This window comes from Pan troglodytes, chromosome 11 (genome assembly GCF_028858775.2).
Source record: "Pan troglodytes isolate AG18354 chromosome 11, NHGRI_mPanTro3-v2.0_pri, whole genome shotgun sequence".
Taxonomy (NCBI): domain Eukaryota; kingdom Metazoa; phylum Chordata; class Mammalia; order Primates; family Hominidae; genus Pan; species Pan troglodytes.
This window is the reverse complement of record NC_072409.2, coordinates 13,445,092-13,463,484: the sequence shown is the minus strand read 5'-3', so window position 1 is coordinate 13,463,484 and position 18,393 is coordinate 13,445,092. Positions and strand designations below refer to the sequence as shown.

The window sequence follows — 18,393 nt, the reverse complement described above, 5'->3', positions numbered from 1 at the left end:
CTCACTGCAACCTCCGCCTCCCAGGTTCAGGCAATTCTCCTGCCTCAGCCTCCCAAGTAGCTGGGATTACAGGCACATGCCACCACACCCGGCTAATTTTTTGTATTTTTAGTAGAGATGGGATTTCACCATGTTGCCAGGCTGGTTTCGAACTCCTGACCTCAAGTGATCCGCCCACTTCGGCCTCCCAAAGTGCTGACATTACAGGCCTGAGCCACTGTACCCAGCCAATATAGTATTTTTAATTATCACCACCATGCTGTACTTTAAATGATATTTATCTTACAACTGAGAGGTTGCACCCTTTAACCAACATCTCCCTATTTTCCCCAATCCTCAGCTCCTCAGAACTACTGTTGCACTCTGCTTCTGAGTGCAACTTTTTCAGATTCCACATATAAGTGATCATGCCATACAGGTTCAGTATTCCTAATCTGAAAATCCAAAACGAAAAATGCTCCAAAATCCAAAAAGTTTTCAGAGCCAACATGATGCCACAAGTAGAAAATTCCACACCTGACCTCACATGATGGATCATAGTCATGCAGGTACACAACACATAGTTTATCCAGGATCTCAAAGGGAAAAATAAAATTACTTTCAGGCAATGTGTATGAGTTGTATATGAAACATAAGTCAATTTCATGGGTCCCATCCCTAAGGTACCTTACTATCTATATACAAATATTCCAAAATCTGGAAAAATCCAAAACCCGAAACACTTCTGGTCCCACACATTTCAGATAAGGGATATTCAATATGTATTAGAAACAAAGTTTTAGACCAGTCCAGTTTTCTTTATAACCAGATTGCTCTCAGCTAGAAAAATTCTAGAGCCAATGAGCCAATAATAGCCCAAGCAATGAAGTTGTTATGCTTAGAAAAAGAATGAACTCCAGGCACGGTGGCTCACGCCTGTAATCCCAGCACTTTGGGAGGCCAAAGCAGGCGTATCACTTGAGGTCAGGATTTCGAGACCAGACTGGCCAACATGGTGAAACCCGATCTCTACTAAAAATACAAATATTAGCTGGGTGTGGTGATGCATGACTGTAATCCCAGCTACTTGGGAGGCTGAGGCAGGAGAATCGCTTGAACGCGGAAGGCAGAGGTTGCAGTGAGCCAAGATAGTGCCACTGCACTCTAGCCTGGGCGGCAGAGTAAAACTCTGTCTCAAAAAAAAAAAAAAAAAGAAAAAGAAAAAGAACTTTTGTAGATGAAATTCTATTTGCTTTTGTATTTTTTGCATTAAAAAAAATTTTTTTTAAAGTTTTTGTAGAGACAGAGTCTCACTAAGTTGCCCAGGATGGTCTCAAACTCCTGGGTTCAGGCGATCCTCCTACCTCAGCCTCCTAAAATGTTGGGATCATAGGCATGAGCCACTGCTCCTGGCCTGAAGTTCTATTTGTAATCATGTAACAACATTCATTTGTGCTATATTAAACCAACAAAACCTTGTATTAAAAAATTCAGGCCCAACGCAGTGGCTCATGCCTGTAATTCCAGCACTTTGGGAGGCCGAGGCTAAGGTCAGGAGTTCGAGACCAGACTGGTCAACATGGCGAAACCCCATCTCTATGAAAAATAAAAAAATTAGCCAGGCGTGGTGGTGGCCACCTGTAATCCCAGCTACTTGGGAGGCTGAGGTAGGAGAATCACTTGAGCCTGGGAGATGGAGGTTGCAGTGAGCCAAGATCGTGCCACTGCACTCTAGCCTGGGCATGAGAGCAAGATTCCATCTAAAAAAAAAAAAACAAAACTCAATACTAGAGGTTGGGAAGGGTAGGGGAACGGAGGTATAGGGAAGAGATTTGTTAAAGATTAAAAAATTACAGCTAGATAGAAGGAATATGTTCTAGTGTTCTATACCACTGTAGCATGACTATAGTTAATAATATGTTATATAGTTTTTATTTTCTCTTTTTTGTTTTTTTGACACAGAGTCTCGCTCTATCACCCAGACTGGAGCACAATCTCGGTTCACTGCAACCTCGACCTAATGGGTTCGAGTGATTCTCCTGCCTCAGCCTCCTGAGTAGGTAGGACCACAGGCGCAAGCCACCACACCGGTTAATTTTTGTATTTTGGTAGAGACAGGGTTTCATGTTGGCCAAGCTGGTCTCAAACTCCTGACCTCAAGTGATCCACCCATCTCGGCCTCCCAAAGTGTTGGGATTACAGGTGTGAGCCACTGCTATCAGCCTATATTATAAATAGCTAGAAAAAAAGATATTAAATGTTCCCAACACAAGGAATGGATGTTTGAGATGATGAGTATGCTAATTACTCTGATCTGATCACGATACATTACAAATATAGAAACATCATTAAGTACCCCAGGAATATTTACAATGATTATTTTTCAATTAAAAAAATAAAATAAAATAAAATGTGGCTGGGCACGGTGGCTCACACCTGTAATCCCAACACTTTGGGAGGCCGAGGCAGGTGGATCACAAGGTCAGGAGTTCAAGACCAGCCTGACAAACATGGTAAAACCCCATCTCTACTAAAAATACAAAAATTAGCCGGGCATTATGGCTGGTGCCTGTAATCCCAGCTACGCAGGAGGCTGAGGCAGGAGAATCACTTGAACCCAGGAGGCAGAGGTTGCAGTGAGCTGAGATCATGCCACTGCACTCCAGCCTGGGTGACAGGGCAAGACTCCATCTCAAAAAAAAAAAAAAAAAAAAATGTTTGGGCTGAACACAGTGGCTCACATCTTGTAATCCTAGCACTTTGGGAAGCTGAGGTGGGAGAATCACTTAAGGCCAGGAAAGCAAGACTGACCTGAGTGACAGAGCAAGACTCCGTCTCAAGAAAAAAATTTGTTTAAAAGTTCGTATTGATGTTACATGTATAATGTCCTGACATATTATTTATTTATGTATATATTTACTGTCTCCAACTAGAATGCAATTTTGTTCACTGACATATCCCTAGTGACTAAACAGTGTGTAACATATTTATTCAACGAATATCAACCAAAAGTTCTAATTTCCTAGGATAGACAGAGCCTGAATTATTGCTGGAATCCAAATAAGTGTTTTTGGTCTGTCCCTAAATCTTAGTCTAAGGGAATCATTCTAGTACTAGAAAAAACTCCCCATTTTACTTAATATTTTTTCTATTTATAGACAGAGGTATAATTTTTATAATAAGAGTAGACACCAGAATACATACCAGTGCATTTCCTTGTGGGACTGATTTCGTTTGTGGATGGCATCTCCATTAATAATATCCCGGTTACTATTAGTAAGTACACCTCCAAAATCATAAGGACCTATAAAAACAAAGGGAAGAATCCTAGACTTCAGTTGAAGACTAACACTGACCTGATGTTCAAATACAAAGGTACTGTGTGAATCTCTCATTGATTCAAGCGAAGATAATTACACATTTAAATTATTTTAAAATTTAACATTTTAATTTAATGGAGTATTTAAATGACTTCAGTATGTTGTCATTTTCAACATTTTAAAAAACATTTAATTATTCAGCAGTTCTTCAAACAGAATATAATGAGAAACAAAACAAGACTCTATGGCATCATTATTCTAAGTAATAAAAGGAATGGAGATCTGGGATGTTCAAAATGACCTTTACATTTCAAGCAAACTTAAAATCTCAGGTTTAACAATATTATTTTAAAAGGAAGTTGGTCAGACATGGTTGCTCATGCCTGTAATCCCAGCACTTTGGGAGGCTGAAGCAGGAGGACTGCATGAGGCCAGGAGTTCCAGACCAGCCTGGGCAATATAGTGAGACCCGTCTCTACAAAAAAAATTTTAAAAATTAGCCGAGCATGGTGGTAGGTGCCTGTATTCCCAGGCTGCAGTGAACTATGATCACACCACTGCACTCCAGTCTGGATGACAGAGTGAGACCCTGTCTCAGAAAAAAAAAAAGAAGTTGCAGAATAAAATAATCTTTTTTTTTTTTAAAGAATGAAATCTTAGTCTCATAAGTAAATACAATTTTAAATGAGCCACTAACTGTAAAACTTAGAAAAATATTTGAATAGAATTTGAAAATTCTCATTCACAAAAACTTCACCTTTAAGAATGTATTGCCAGATTTCAGCGTGCAAATATCCATTATTATCACTATTGTATCAAGCACTTTAGTTCTGGTTCTGAAGTTAGCCTTTTCCCACTAAATTCATATGAATTAGCTAAACTCTTGTCCAAATGGAACAGCAACTGTGGGATGTTCAGATAATCTCTCTCAAAGGACCTATCAAAGTACGATTACCTATCATACTTTGAAAAAAGTAAAGAAGTCAGTATGTTAAGCGGAAACCAAGAAAACTTGATTTAACAGTATATGAGACATACAGATAATTATAAATAAAAGTACTAACATTATTACAAAAAACTAAAGTAGTTTAAGATTTTACATTACTTTTAATGTTGTATTATATTTCATTTCTTAAAAAAATCACTGCAATGAAAAGGCTAAAGAGATTTGTTTTCATTTTAACATTTTAAGAGAATCTGTAGGTCATGCAAGGAAGATGGCAAGGACATGCATTTTATAAAGGAATGCAAATTTCAACAAACAAATGAAGAGGAAAATGTTAAGGATGTTAAGAATTTTTTTTTCTATTGCCCAGGCAAATATTTAATTATCTTATTTACATCCAAGTTACTTATCTATTCTGACCAATTTCTGGACTCATATGTTCTGGACAGTGTTACGTTTTTATTCTGAAACAGCATCCCGATATTCTACAGATTGAATCCATAAAACAAAATAAAGGACAGAAAACAAAATCATGACAAGGGCTTGAACTTTCACAGTTACGAAAGTACACTGATTTCTACAAAGACTTTCAGCCATCATGTAGCCATTGACCGGATTCCCCAATGCACTGAAAGCTCAGAAAAATTCAATGATGTGAAATAGATCATTAGGCTTGGTTATTCCATCATCCTTTTCAACTTTGAAACACCAAACTCCTTACGTATATCTAAATGTATTTACATATTATGCTTTTGATACATTTGATAGTGAAGCAAGCATTTAATATATGAATTTTCTGATGATTTATGGGCTTTGACATATAACATTTCAGAAAATATGACAGACTGGGGTATCTACAAAATTACCAATCAACAAATAGACCAGGTTTCAAATTTGGAAGTCTGTCTAGAAAGGCTGAGATGGTCTGTGGGCTACGGGCCATCGTCTTGTAGAAAATAAAGAGAATTCAAGCCCTGCTCACAACAGGGAGCATTCCTTTATTGTACCTTCACTATCAGAACGACCTGTGGGGAAAACGCCAGTGGCCGACAGGTAAATCAGAAGCACGCTATTGGCAGGCAGCTCCTGAAATGAAAGAAAATCACATACACAAAACAACAAGCAAGGATAAACAACATGGTTTTATTTAAAGTTCATGACATCTTAAAGTTGTGAAATAAGTAAGAATGCACTGTTGTCTTTTCCAACAGAAGAAACGCTCTTCTTGGTCCTGACTTTAAAACTATATACACGGCAGAGATTCATTATTAATCTATATTGTCAAAAGTTGCAAAGACATTCTCTGCTTCAAAAACCCCATCATTTGGAGAATATTCTCCGAAAACTTGAATGGAGAAGTAAAGATCCTGACTACATGGCTACAAGACAAAGTCCCTTCTGTGGCTTTCTCTACATAGACTTTGGGAAGAATTCTCCTATTTCTCACAGTTCTTTCAGATGATCTAAATGTTTCATAGAGCTCCTTGAGTATATAAGAAGCCTAGACACTCTGCTTTTGTTTTTTAGTCTGTTTTTTTTTTGTTTTGTTTTTTTTTTTGAGACAGAGTTTCACTCTTGTTGCCCAGGCTGGAGTGCAATGGTGCGATCTCGGCTCACCGCAGCCTCCGCCTCCCGGGTTCAAGTAATTCTCCTGCCTCAGCCTCCCAAGCAGCTGGGATTACAGGCATGTGCCACCACACCTGGCTAATTTTGTATTCTTTTAGTAGAAATGGGGTTTCTCCATGTTGGTCAAGCTGTTCTTGAACTCCTGACCTCAGGTGATCCACCTGGCTTGGCCTCCCAAAGTGCTGGGATTACAGGAGTGAGCCACCACCCCCGGCCAGTTCTGCATTGTTACACCTAAAATCATTGAGTAATAAAAAACTGGAGGAAGGAGAACCACTATTATCACTAATTAATGATGGGAATAATCACAACATCATAAGCAATTTTCATTCCCAAACAGCTATTTCACAGCTTACCAGGAGTACAAAAAAAAAAAGAAAGAAACAAAACAAAACAAAAATATCTATTATCAGGATCATTACTCTAAAGGCAGTTTTTCATTTTTATATTTTACCTAAACTCTTAAGTATTTTTTCAAAAGAGTGACTCTTAGATTTTAGTTAGGGCACACTTTCACCTCATAGTAAAAAGTACTGGATCACACATACCTTAAAAGACGCTGCTAAGAAGGTATATAGCTGGCTGAAGGTTGGTTTGTAGAGCAGATACTTGTGGGGGTTTTCTCGTCTAGTAGGCTTGTCAGCTGATTCCTATATTTACACACAGAAAACATTATACATAAAAGCTGCATTTGACAAATGAATTATCAATGTCTATTTTCACTAGCCCTTATCAAGGAAGTCTTATTTTCACACTCAGTCTTACTGTGATTATCTATTTCTCCATGTCTCATCAAGTGAATTCTTTATTCAAGGCTGTAGTATCTGTTGAATAATCAGCGTTCCAACAGGAGAGAAGCAGCCAGAGGGTTACCAAACTTGCAAATGTAAAAGAGGAAATTACCTGCATTCCTGGTTTATTCATCTGGGAAGCTAAATTCATTGGCTCCCTTTCCAGAGCTTGTAACATCCGGAACATGTCAACAGTTAGTTCACTGAACTTGACCTGCAAGAAAAAAAAAAAAAAAAAACACAACCTAGCCTTAATGCAACACGCAGACTTTAAAGACTTTTATCACGTTACTAGTTGTGACTTTCACATGTACTTCAGGGCTTTGGGTACCTTTTTCTCTAATATTTCATTACAGAAATTTTCAAGCGATGGAAAGACTGGAAGAATTCTACAGTGACATCCATATGTTCATCATCTAGATCCTATAATAAGCATTTTTTATATTTGCTTTATCACATACCTCTCCAGCCATATACATGTCTACTGATCAATAAACTTCCTCAGGTTTTGTTTTTTTAAGTAGTTACAGAAACACAGGGGGCCATGCATGGTGGCTCACGCCTATAATCCCAGCACTTTGGGAGGCCAAGGCAGGTGGATCACCTGAGGTCAGGAGTTCGAGACCAGCCTGGCCAACATGGTGAAACCCCATCTCTATTAAAAATACAAAAATTAGCCGGGTGTGGTGGTGGATGCCTGTAATCCCAGCTACATAGGAGGCTGAGGCAGAAGAATCGCTTGAACCCAGGAGGCGGAGGTTGCAATGAGCCGAAATCGCACCATCGTATTCCAGCCTGGGTAACAGAGAAAGACTCTGTCTCAAAAAAAAATAAAGCAGCAGCATCACAGAGACTATATTAGGTTCTACAAACATGTTAACCTCCACAGACTGGTGGATGAATTCACACGTGTAGGTAGTGTGCTATGTGAGGGGCAAGTTTTTCACTAACACCACAAGGATCTCCAGCCCAAATTCTCTCTTTTTTTTTTTTTTTTTTGGGACAAGAGTCTTGCTCTGTTGCCCAGGCTGGAGTGCAGTGGCACAATCTCAGCTCACTGCAACATCTGCCTCCCGTGTTCAAGCGATTCTCCTGCCTCAGTCTCTGGAGTAGCTGGGATTACAGGCGTGTGCCACAACACCTGGCTAATTTTTGTATTTTTAACAGAGATGGGGTTTCACCATGTTGGCCAGGCTGGTCTCAAATTCCTGACCTCAAGTCATCTGCCCACCTCAGCCTCCCAAAGTGCTAGGAATACAGGCATAAGCCACGATTCCTGACTTTTCAGCCCAAATTCTATACACAGAAGTTTGATAGTAATCCTTGCTACATGAGAAAAAAGAGCTAACTTTTGATGAATTAGCAATGCTGAAATACAACTGTGATCCATATATATATATACACACACATATACACACACATATATATACACATATATATACACATATATACACACATATATATATACACATATATATACACATATATATATACACATATATATATACACATATATATATATATTTTTTTTGAGATGGAGCTTCGTTCTTGTCACCCAGGCTGGAGTGCAATGGCGTGATCTCGGCTCACCGCAACCTCCTCCTCCCGGGTTCAAACGATTCTCCTGCCTCAGCCTCCAGAGTAGCTGGGATTAAGGGCATGCACCACCACACCAGGCTAATTTTGTATTTTTAGTAGAGATGGGGTTTCTCCATGTTGGTCAGGCTGGTCTTGAACTCCCGACCTCAGATGATCCTCCTGCCTCAGCCTCCCAAAGGGCTGGGATCACAGGCATGAGCTACCGCGCCCAGCCTATGATCCATATTTTATAGTAATTTCTTCCATACATTTTGGCACTACACAATATTTAAGTCTGTATCCTTTTCCAATTTCAGTAATACTTATATAGAACTTCAGGAACACACATAATAATAAAACAGATGAGAATTTTTTAAAGAACATGTTTCTATCAAATAAAAAAAGAGGAATTATTTAGTTAAGATGAGAATAAGTTTATGAAGATTACTAATTACACTTTCAAACATTTAACTCATTTAATATACATATGTGCGTGTGTATGTATGTGAGTTTCGCTCTGTCACTCGGGCTGGAGTGCAATGGCGCAATCTCGGCTCACTGCAACCTCCGCCTCCCAGGTTCAAGTGAGTCTCTTGCCTCAGCATCCTGAGTAGCTGGGATTACAGGCATGTGCCACCATGCCCGGCTAACTTTGTATTTTTAGTAGAGACGGGGTTTCACCATGTTGGTTAGGCTGGTCTTGAACTCCTGACCTCAGATGACCCACCAGCCTTGTCCTCCCAAAGTGCTGGGATTACAGGCATAAGCCACTGCGCCCAGCCAAGAGACGGGGATTAAAGAAGGGGAAGAGGTTTAAGGAGATAAGTGGGCACTAATGCCTTGTTTTCCTATAGTAAGGGTAGCATGGGGCTCCTGGCTAAGAACTGGTTGGTTGGTTGGAAGATGGCCCCTCCCACACATACACCTATGCCCAAATAAAACTGGATGCACAAAAAGATATGGCCTCAGAGGAGAACACTAGAAACAAATCTGCTCCAGAGACATAAACATGAAGGAAACTCTACCTTAGCCTTTGTTCTGAGAAGAGATCAAGAAAAGTCTCCCCCAAGAATTCATGGCCATATGCTGATTCTCATGTGGTTTGAGAATCTGAATTAACATTACTTGCATGGCTGAAAAATCTATAAGGTTTTTCACTTAAAAAGAACAAAAACTGATAGTGCCCCCAAGTTTTGAGGGAAAAAACAATGCAGATCTTCATTGGAAGAAGGCATCCTCAATTCAGGTCTTACAGAATTCTAGCTGACAGAATTACATCAAAGAAGACTCAGAAACAAAAATCATAAAACACATGAAGAAAAAAGGCACACCTGATTCAGCAAACAGAAACAGGATGATACAAACATCATACATAACATGCAAAAGTCTAGGTGTGGCAGCTCACACCTGTAATCCCAGCAGTTTGGAGGGCCAAGGTGGGAGGATCATTTGAGGCCAGGAGCTGGAGACCAGCCAAGAGGCAGGGATTAAAGAAGGGGCAACATAGTGAGATGCACGCCCCCATCCCCGGTCTCTTAAAAAAAAAAAAGTTAGCTTCATATGCTTAAATAGAAGTAATTAAAATCATGATTAAGCCAATCAAAGGAATATGTAGAAAATAACCTAATACATTCATTCATTCATTCGACACGGAGTCTCGCTCTGTCACCCAGGCTGGAGTGCAGTGGCGCAATCTCGGCTCACTGCAACCTCTGCCTCCCGGGTTCAAGTGATTCTCCTGCCTCAGCCTCCTGAGTAGCTAGGACTACAGGTGCACGCCACCACGCCTGGCTAATTTTTGTATTTTTAGTAGAGATGGGGTTTCACCATATTGGTCTGGCTGGTATTGAACTCCTGACCTCGTAATCTGCCCGCCTTGGCCTCCCAAAGTGTGGGGATTACAGGCGTGAGCCACTGCACCTGACCTATACTTTTAAAAATAAAAAATACAATAAATGAAATGTAAAAACTGAGGTCAGGCGTGCTGGCTCGCACCTGTAATCCCAGCACTTTGGGAGACTGAGGCAGGTGAATCACCTAAGGTCAGGAGTTTGAGACAAGCCTGGCCAACATGGTGAGACCCCATCTCTACTAACAAATACAAAAATTAGCTGGGCGCGTAGGGCGTGCCTGTAGTCCTGGCTACTGGGGAGTTTGTGGTGGGAGAATCAACTGAACCAGGGAGGCAGAAGTTGCAGTGAGCCGAGATCATGCCACTGCATGCCAGCCTGGGCGACAGAGCAAGACTGTCTCAAAACAAAAAGAAAAGAAAGAGAATGCTGGGGATTTGATTATAAATTAATATGCAAGCAAATTATCAGATATATAGTAATTATAAATATTAAGATAATATGATAATTTTAAAAGTGAGAAACAAGCAATAGAACAGACCAACACACTTGTAGTTAGCATAACTAGAGAGTATAGTTAGCAGAAAAGGACTTTAAAATAACTACTAAGTGTGATCAACAAAATAGACATGGTAGAACACAAATGAAGAAATAGAGAATTCTGCCAGAGAATTAAAATCTACTAAAAAATACAAAAGGGCCAGGTGCCGTGGTTCATGCCTATAATCCCAACATTTGGGAGGCCAGGGCAGAAGGACTGCTTGAGGCCAGGAGTTTGAGACCAGCCTTGGCAATACAGCAACACCCCATCTCTATAAAACATAAACATTTTTGGAAGGCTGAGGCAGGAAGATCACTTCAGCCTGGGAGGTCAAGGCTACAGTGAGCCATGACTGTGCCACTGCACTCCCACCTGCATGACAGAGCCAGATACTGTCTCTAAAAAGAAAAAAAAAAAAAATTTTTAAAGACAGGGTCTGCTTCTGTCACCCAGGTTGAAGTGTGTGGCACAATCATGGCTCACTGCAGCCTTGACCTCCCGGGCTCAAGTGATTCTTCCACCTCAGTCTCCCAAGCAGCTGGGATTAGAGGCACATGACGAACATCCAGCTAAGGTTTGTTTTTTAGTTCTTTTTCTTTTTCTTTTTCTTTTTTTTGAGACGGAGTCTCGCTCTGTCGCCCAGGCTGGAGTGCAGTGGCACGATCTCTGCTCACTGTAAGCTCCACCTCCCGGGTTCACGCCATTCTCCTGCCTCAGCCTCATGAGTAGCTGGGACTACAGGCGCCCGCCACCATGCCCGGCTAATTTTTTGTATTTTTAGTAGAGACGGGGTTTCACCTTGTTAGCCAGGATGGTCTCGATCTCCTGACCTTGTGATCTGCCCGCCTCAGCCTCCCAAAGTTCAGGGATTACAGGCGTAAGCCACCGTGCCCGGCCCTTTATTTTTTTCTTTTTGAGACAGAGTCTCACTCTGTCACCCAGGCTGGAGTGCAGTGGCACGAATTTGTCTCATTGCAACCTCTGCCTCCAGAGTTCAAGTGATCCTCCTGCCTCAGTCTCCCAAGTAGCTGGGATCACAGGCATGAGCCACCATGCCTGGCTTATTTTTAGTAGAGACAGGGTTTCACCGTGTTGGCCAGGCTGGTCTCGAACTCCTAACCTCAAGTGATCTACCCAGCTAGGCCTCCCAAAGTAATGGGATTACAGGCATGAGCCACCGCCTGGCCTGATATTTGTATTTTTTGTAGAAATGGGGTTTCATCATGCTGCCCAGGCTAGGAAAAAAAAATTTAATCTATAAAACAAGAATCAAATGGAAAAATCCAGAGCTAAAAAAGACAATATGTGAAATATGGAACTTAATAAAAGGTTAAATAGCAGATTAAACACATCAGAAGACATGGTTAGTGAAATGGAAAAGAAGTCCACAGAAAACAGACTAACTTAAACCTAGAGAGGAAAAAATGATGAAAAATACAGAAAAGAATATAACAGACACACGTGGCACTGTGAAAGGGTCTACAAACATGTAACTGAGTCCTAGAAGTGGAGCAGAGAAAGAACAGAAGGGAAACAATATTCAGAGACATAATAACCATATTTCAAAATAGATGAAAGACATAAACCCATATATTCAAGAAACTCTGTGAACCTCAAGCAGGATAAATAAAGAAAACTGCACCTGAATATAACATAGTAAAACTGCAAAGAATCAAAGAAAGTGAGAAAATCTTAAAAACACACAGAGGAAAGAAACATTTCCTTAAGTGGATATAATATGTGACTAATAAATCTAACAGACAATTTCTCAACAGAAATGAGAGAAGATAATGAAATTAAATCTTCAAAGTGCTGAAAAAAAATTATCAAACTCAAGGTGGAGATGTGCAATATACTGTCAGTAAGAGTTAAAAAAGAAATTAGAAAATACATTCAACTGAAAGAAAATATAAAATATAAAATATTATAGAAGAAGCAGGATTGGAAAAAATACAAAATATCAAAATATGTAGAAGAAAATTAAAGTAATGCTTAAAGAGAATTTTACAGCTTTGGATTTTTATTTTATTTATTTATTTAGAGATGGAGTCTTCTTCTGTTGCCCAGGCTGCAGTGCAGCGGTGCAATCTTGGCTCACTGCAGCCTCTGCCTCCTGGGTCCAAGCAATTCTCCTGCCTCAGCCTCCCAAGTAGCTGGAATTATAGGCACATGCCACCATGCCTGACTAATTTTTGTATTTTAAGTAGAGATCAGATTTTGCCATGTTGGCCAGGCTGGTCTAGAACTCCTGACCCTCAGGCGATCTGCCCCACTTTGCCTCCCAAAGCGCATGAGCCACCATGCCCAAAGGCATGAGTCACCACGCCCAGCCCAGGGATTTTTATATTAGAAGAGGAAAAAGAGCATAGTGGCTCACACCTGTAATCCCAACACTTTGGGAGGCCAAGCTGGGGGCAGATCACCTGAGGCTGGGAATTTGAGACCAGCCTGGCAAACATGGCGAAACCCTGTCTCTACTAAAAATACAAAAATTAGCTGGGCCACTGTGGTGGCATATGCCTGTAATGCCAGCTACTCAGGAGGCTGAGGCAGGAAAATCACTAGAACCCAGGAGCCAGAGGTGGCAGTGAGTCAAGATCACACCACTGTACTCCAGCCTGAGGGACAGAGCGAGACTCTGTCTCAAAAATAAAAATAAAGTCAGTTGGCCAGGCGAGGTGGCAACCTGTAATCCCAGCACTTTGGGAGGCCAAGGTGGGCAGATCACGTGGTCAGGAGATCAAGACCATTCTGGTTAACACGGTAAAACCCTGTCTCTACTAAAAATACAAAAAATTGGAGGAGCCAAGATGGCCGAATAGGAACAGCTCCGGTCTACAGCTCCCAGCGTAAGCAACGCAGAAGACGGGTGATTTCTGCATTTCCATCTGAGGTACCGGGTTCATCTCACTAGGGAGCGCGCAGTGGGCGCAGGACAGTGGATGCAGCGCACCGTGCGCGAGCCGAAGCAGGGCAAGGCATTGCCTCACTCGGGAAGCGCAAGGGGTCAGGGAGTTCCCTTTCCTAGTCAAAGAAAGGGATGACAGACGGCACCTGGAAAATTGGGTCACTCCCACCCCAATACTATGCTTTTCCGATGGGCTTAAAAAACGGCGCACCAGGAGATTATATCCCGCACCTGGCTTGGAGGGTCCTAAGCCCACGGAGTCTCGCTGATTGCTAGCACAGCAGTCTGAGATCAAACTGCAAGGCAGCAGCCAGGCTGGGGGAGGGGCGCCCGTCATTGCCCAGGCTTGCTTAGATAAACAAAGCAGCCAGGAAGCTCGAACTGGGTGGAGCCCACCACGGCTCAAGGAGGCCTGCCTGCCTCTGTAGGCTCCACCTCTGGGGGCAGGGCACAGACAAACAAAAAGACAGCAGTAACCTTTGCAGACTTAAATGTCCCTGTCTGACAGCTTTGAAGAGAGCAGTGGTTCTCCCAGCACGCAGCTTGAGATCTGAGAACGGGCAGACTGGCTCCTCAAGTGGGTCCCTGACCCCGACCCCCGAGCAGCCTAACTGGGAGGCACCCCCCAAGTAGGGGCAGACTGACACCTCACATGGCCAGGTACTCCTCTGAGACAAAACTTCCAGGGGAACATCAGACAGCAGCATTCGCGGTTCACGAAAATCCGCTGTTCTGCAGCCACTGCTGCTGACACCCAGGCAAACAGGGTCTGGAGTGGACCTCTAGCAAACTCCAACAGACCTGCAGCTGAGGGTCCTGTCTGTTAGAAGGAAAACTAACAAACAGAAAGGACATCCACACCAAAAACCCACCTGTACATCACCATCAAAGACCAAAAGTAGATAAAACCACAAAGATGGGGAAAAAATAGAGCAGAAAAACTGGAAACTCTAAAAAGCAGAGCGCCTCTCCTCCTCCAAAGGAACACGGCTCCTCACCAGCAACGGAACAAAGCTGGACGGAGAATGACTTTGACGAGTTGAGAGAAGAAGGCTTCAGACGATCAAACTACTCCAAGCTACAGGAGGAAATCCAAACCAAAGGCAAAGAAGTTGAAAACTTTGAAAAAAATTTAGACGAATGTATAACTAGAATAACCAATACAGAGAAGTGCTTAAAGGAGCTGATGGAGCTGAAAGCCAAGGCTCGAGAACTACGTGAAGAATGCAGAAGCCTCAAGAGCCGATGCGATCAACTGGAAGAAAGGGTATCAGTGATGAAAGATGAAATGAATGAAATGAAGCGAGAAGGGAAGTTTAGAGAAAAAAGAATAAAAAGAAACAAACAAAGCCTCCAAGAAATATGGGACTATGTGAAAAGACCAAATCTACGTCTGATTGGTGTATCTGAAAGTGACAGGGAGAACAGAACCAAGTTGGAAAACACTCTGCAGGATATTATCCAGGAGAACTTCCCCAATCTAGCAAGGCAGGCCAACATTCAGATTCAGGAAATACAGAGAATGCCACAAAGATATTCCTCGAGAAGAGCAACTCCAAGACACATAATTGTCAGATTCACCAAAGTTGAAATGCAGGAAAAAATGTTAAGGGCAGCCAGAGAGAAAGGTCGGGTTACCCACAAAGGGAAGCCCATCAGACTAACAGCGGATCTCTTGGCAGAAACTCTACAAGCCAGAAGAGAGTGGGGGCCAATATTCAACATTCTTAAAGAAAAGAATTTTCAACCCAGAATTTCATATCCAGCCAAACTAAGCTTCCTAAGTGAAGGAGAAATAAAATCCTTTACAGACAAGCAAATGCTGAGAGATTTTGTCACCACCAGGCCTGCCCTAAAAGAGCTCCTGAAGGAAGCACTAAACATGGAAAGGAACAACCGGTACCAGCCACTGCAAAATCATGCCAAATTGCAAAGACCATTGAGGCCAGGAAGAAACTGCATCAACTAATGAGCAAAATAACCAGCTAACATCATAATGACAGGATCAAATTCACACATAACAATATTAACTTTAAATGTAAATGGACTAAATGCTCCAATTAAAAGACACAGACTGGCAAATTGGATAAAGAGTCAAGACCCATCAGTGTGCTGTATTCAGGAAACCCATCTCACGTGCAGAGACACACATAGGCTCAAAATAAAAGGATGGAGGAAGATCTACCAAGCAAATGGAAAACAAAAAAAGGCAGGGGTTGCAATCCTAGTCTCTGATAAAACAGACTTTAAACCAACAAAGATCAAAAGAGACAAAGAAGGCCATTACATAATGGTAAAGGGATCAATTCAACAAGAGCTAACTAGCCTAAATATATATGCACCCAATACAAGAGCACCCAGATTCATAAAGCAAGTCCTGAGTGACCTACAAAGAGACTTAGACTCCCACACAATAATAATGGGTGACTTTAACAGCCCACTGTCAACATTAGACAGATCAACAAGACAGAAAGTTAACAAGGATACCCAGGAATTGAACTCAGCTCTGCACCAAGCAGACCTAATAGACATTTACAGAACTCTCCACCCCAAATCAACTGAATATACATTCTTTTCAGCACCACACCACACCTATGCCAAAATTGACCACATAGTTGGAAGTAAAGCTCTCCTCAGCAAACGTAAAAGATCAGAAATTATAACAAACTGTCTCTCAGACCACAGTGCAATCAAACTAGAACTCAGGATTAAGAAACTCACTCAAAACCACTCAACTACATGGAAACTGAACAACCTGCTCCTGAATGACTACTGGGTACATAACGAAATGAAGGCAGAAATAAAGATGTTCTTTAAAACCAATGAGAACAAAGACACAACATACCAGAATCTCTGAGACACATTCAAAGCAGTGTGTAGAGGGAAATTTATAGCACTAAATGCCCACAAGAGAAAGCAGGAAAGATCCAAAATTGACACCCTAACATCACAATTAAAAGAACTAGAAAAGCAAGAGCAAACACATTCAAAAGCTAGCAGAAGGCAAGAAATAACTAAAATCAGAGCAGAACTGAAGGAAATAGAGACACAAAAAACCCTTCAAAAAATTAATGAATCCAGGAGCTGGTTTTTTGAAAGGATCAACAAAATTGATAGACTGCTAGCAAGACTAATGAAGAAGAAAAGAGAGAAGAATCAAATAGACGCAATAAAAAATGATAAAGGGGATATCACCACCGATCCCACAGAAATACAAACTACCATCAGAGAATACTATAAACACCTCTACGCAAATAAACTAGAAAATCTAGAAGAAATGGATAAATTCCTCAACACATACACCTTCCCAAGACTAAACCAGGAAGAAGTTGAATCTCTGAATAGACCAGTAACAGGCTCTGAAATTGTGGCAATAATCAATAGCTTACCAACCAAAAAGAGTCCAGGACCAGATGGATTCACAGCCGAATTCTACCAGAGGTACAAGGAGGAACTGGTACCATTCCTTCTGAAACTATTCCAATCAATAGAAAAAGAGGGAATCCTCCCTAACTCATTTTATGAGGCCAGCATCATCCTGATACCAAAGCCTGGCAGAGACACAACCAAAAAAGAGAATTTTAGACCAATATCCTTGATGAACATTGATGCAAAAATCCTCAATAAAATACTGGCAAACCGAATCCAGCAGCACATCAAAAAGCTTATCCACCATGATCAAGTGGGCTTCATCCCTGGGATGCAAGGCTGGTTCAATATATGCAAATCAATAAATGTAATCTAGCATATAAACAGAACCAAAGACAAAAACCACATGATTATCTCAATAGATGCAGAAAAGGCCTTTGACAAAATTCAACAACGCTTCATGCTAAAAACTCTCAATAAATTAGGTATTGATGGCACGTATCTCAAAATAATAAGAGCTATCTATGACAAACCCACAGCCAATATCATACTGAATGGGCAAAACTGGAAGCATTCCCTTTGAAAACTGGCACAAGACAGGGATGCCCTCTCTCACCACTCCTATTCAACATAGTGTTGGAAGTTCTGGCCAGGGCAATTAGGCAGGAGAAGGAAATAAAGGGTATTCAATTAGGAAAAGAGGAAGTCAAATTGTCCCTGTTTGCAGATGACATGATTGTATATCTAGAAAACCCCATTGTCTCAGCCCCAAATCTCCTTAAGCTGATAAGCAACTTCAGCAAAGTCTCAGGATACAAAAATCAATGTACAAAAATCACAAGCATTCTTATACACCAATAACAGACAAACAGAGAGCCAAATCATGAGTGAACTCCCATTCACAATTGCTTCAAAGAGAATAAAATACCTAGGAATCCAACTTACAAGGGATGTGAAGGACCTCCTCAAGAAGAGCTACAAACCACTGCTCAATGAAATAAAAGAGGATACAAACAAATGGAAGAACATTCCATGCTCATGGGTAGGAAGAATCAATATTGTGAAAATGGCCATACTGCCCAAGGTAATTTATAGATTCAATGCCATCCCCATCAAGCTACCAATGACTTTCTTCACAGAATTGGAAAAAACTACTTTAAAGTTCATATGGAACCAAAAAAGGGCCTGCATCGCCAAGTCAATCCTAAGCCAAAAGAACAAAGCTGGAGGCATCACGCTACCTGACTTCAAACTATACTACAAGGCTACAGTAACCAAAACAGCATGGTACTGGTACCAAAACAGAGATATAGATCAATGGAACAGAACAGAGCCCTCAGAAATAAAGCCGCGTATCTACAACTATCTGATCTTTGACAAACCTGACAAAAACAAGAAATGGAGAAAGGATTCCCTATTTAATAAATGGTGCTGGGAAAACTGGCTAGCCATATGTACAAAGCTGAAACTGGATCCCTTCCTTAC

At 41.2% G+C, this 18,393-nt stretch overlaps 1 protein-coding gene across 7 annotated transcripts in view; it reads right to left on the bottom strand.

Annotated features, from left to right (window-relative positions):
• Positions 1-18,393, bottom strand: part of SCAI (suppressor of cancer cell invasion) — a 197,400-nt gene that overhangs the window by 49,937 nt on the left and 129,070 nt on the right. For all 7 annotated transcript variants that reach the window (XR_010148853.1, XR_010148854.1, XR_010148855.1 and 4 more), the window contains 4 exons: positions 6,775-6,876; positions 6,420-6,521; positions 5,253-5,331; positions 3,184-3,283 (listed from right to left, as the gene is read on the bottom strand). Coding sequence is in view for 3 of the 7 variants with exons in the window: in XM_528477.8 (XP_528477.3) it covers positions 3,184-3,283; positions 5,253-5,331; positions 6,420-6,521; positions 6,775-6,876 (383 nt within the window). In the remaining 4 variants the exon portion in view is untranslated. The remainder of the gene's footprint in view (positions 1-3,183; positions 3,284-5,252; positions 5,332-6,419; positions 6,522-6,774; positions 6,877-18,393) is intronic.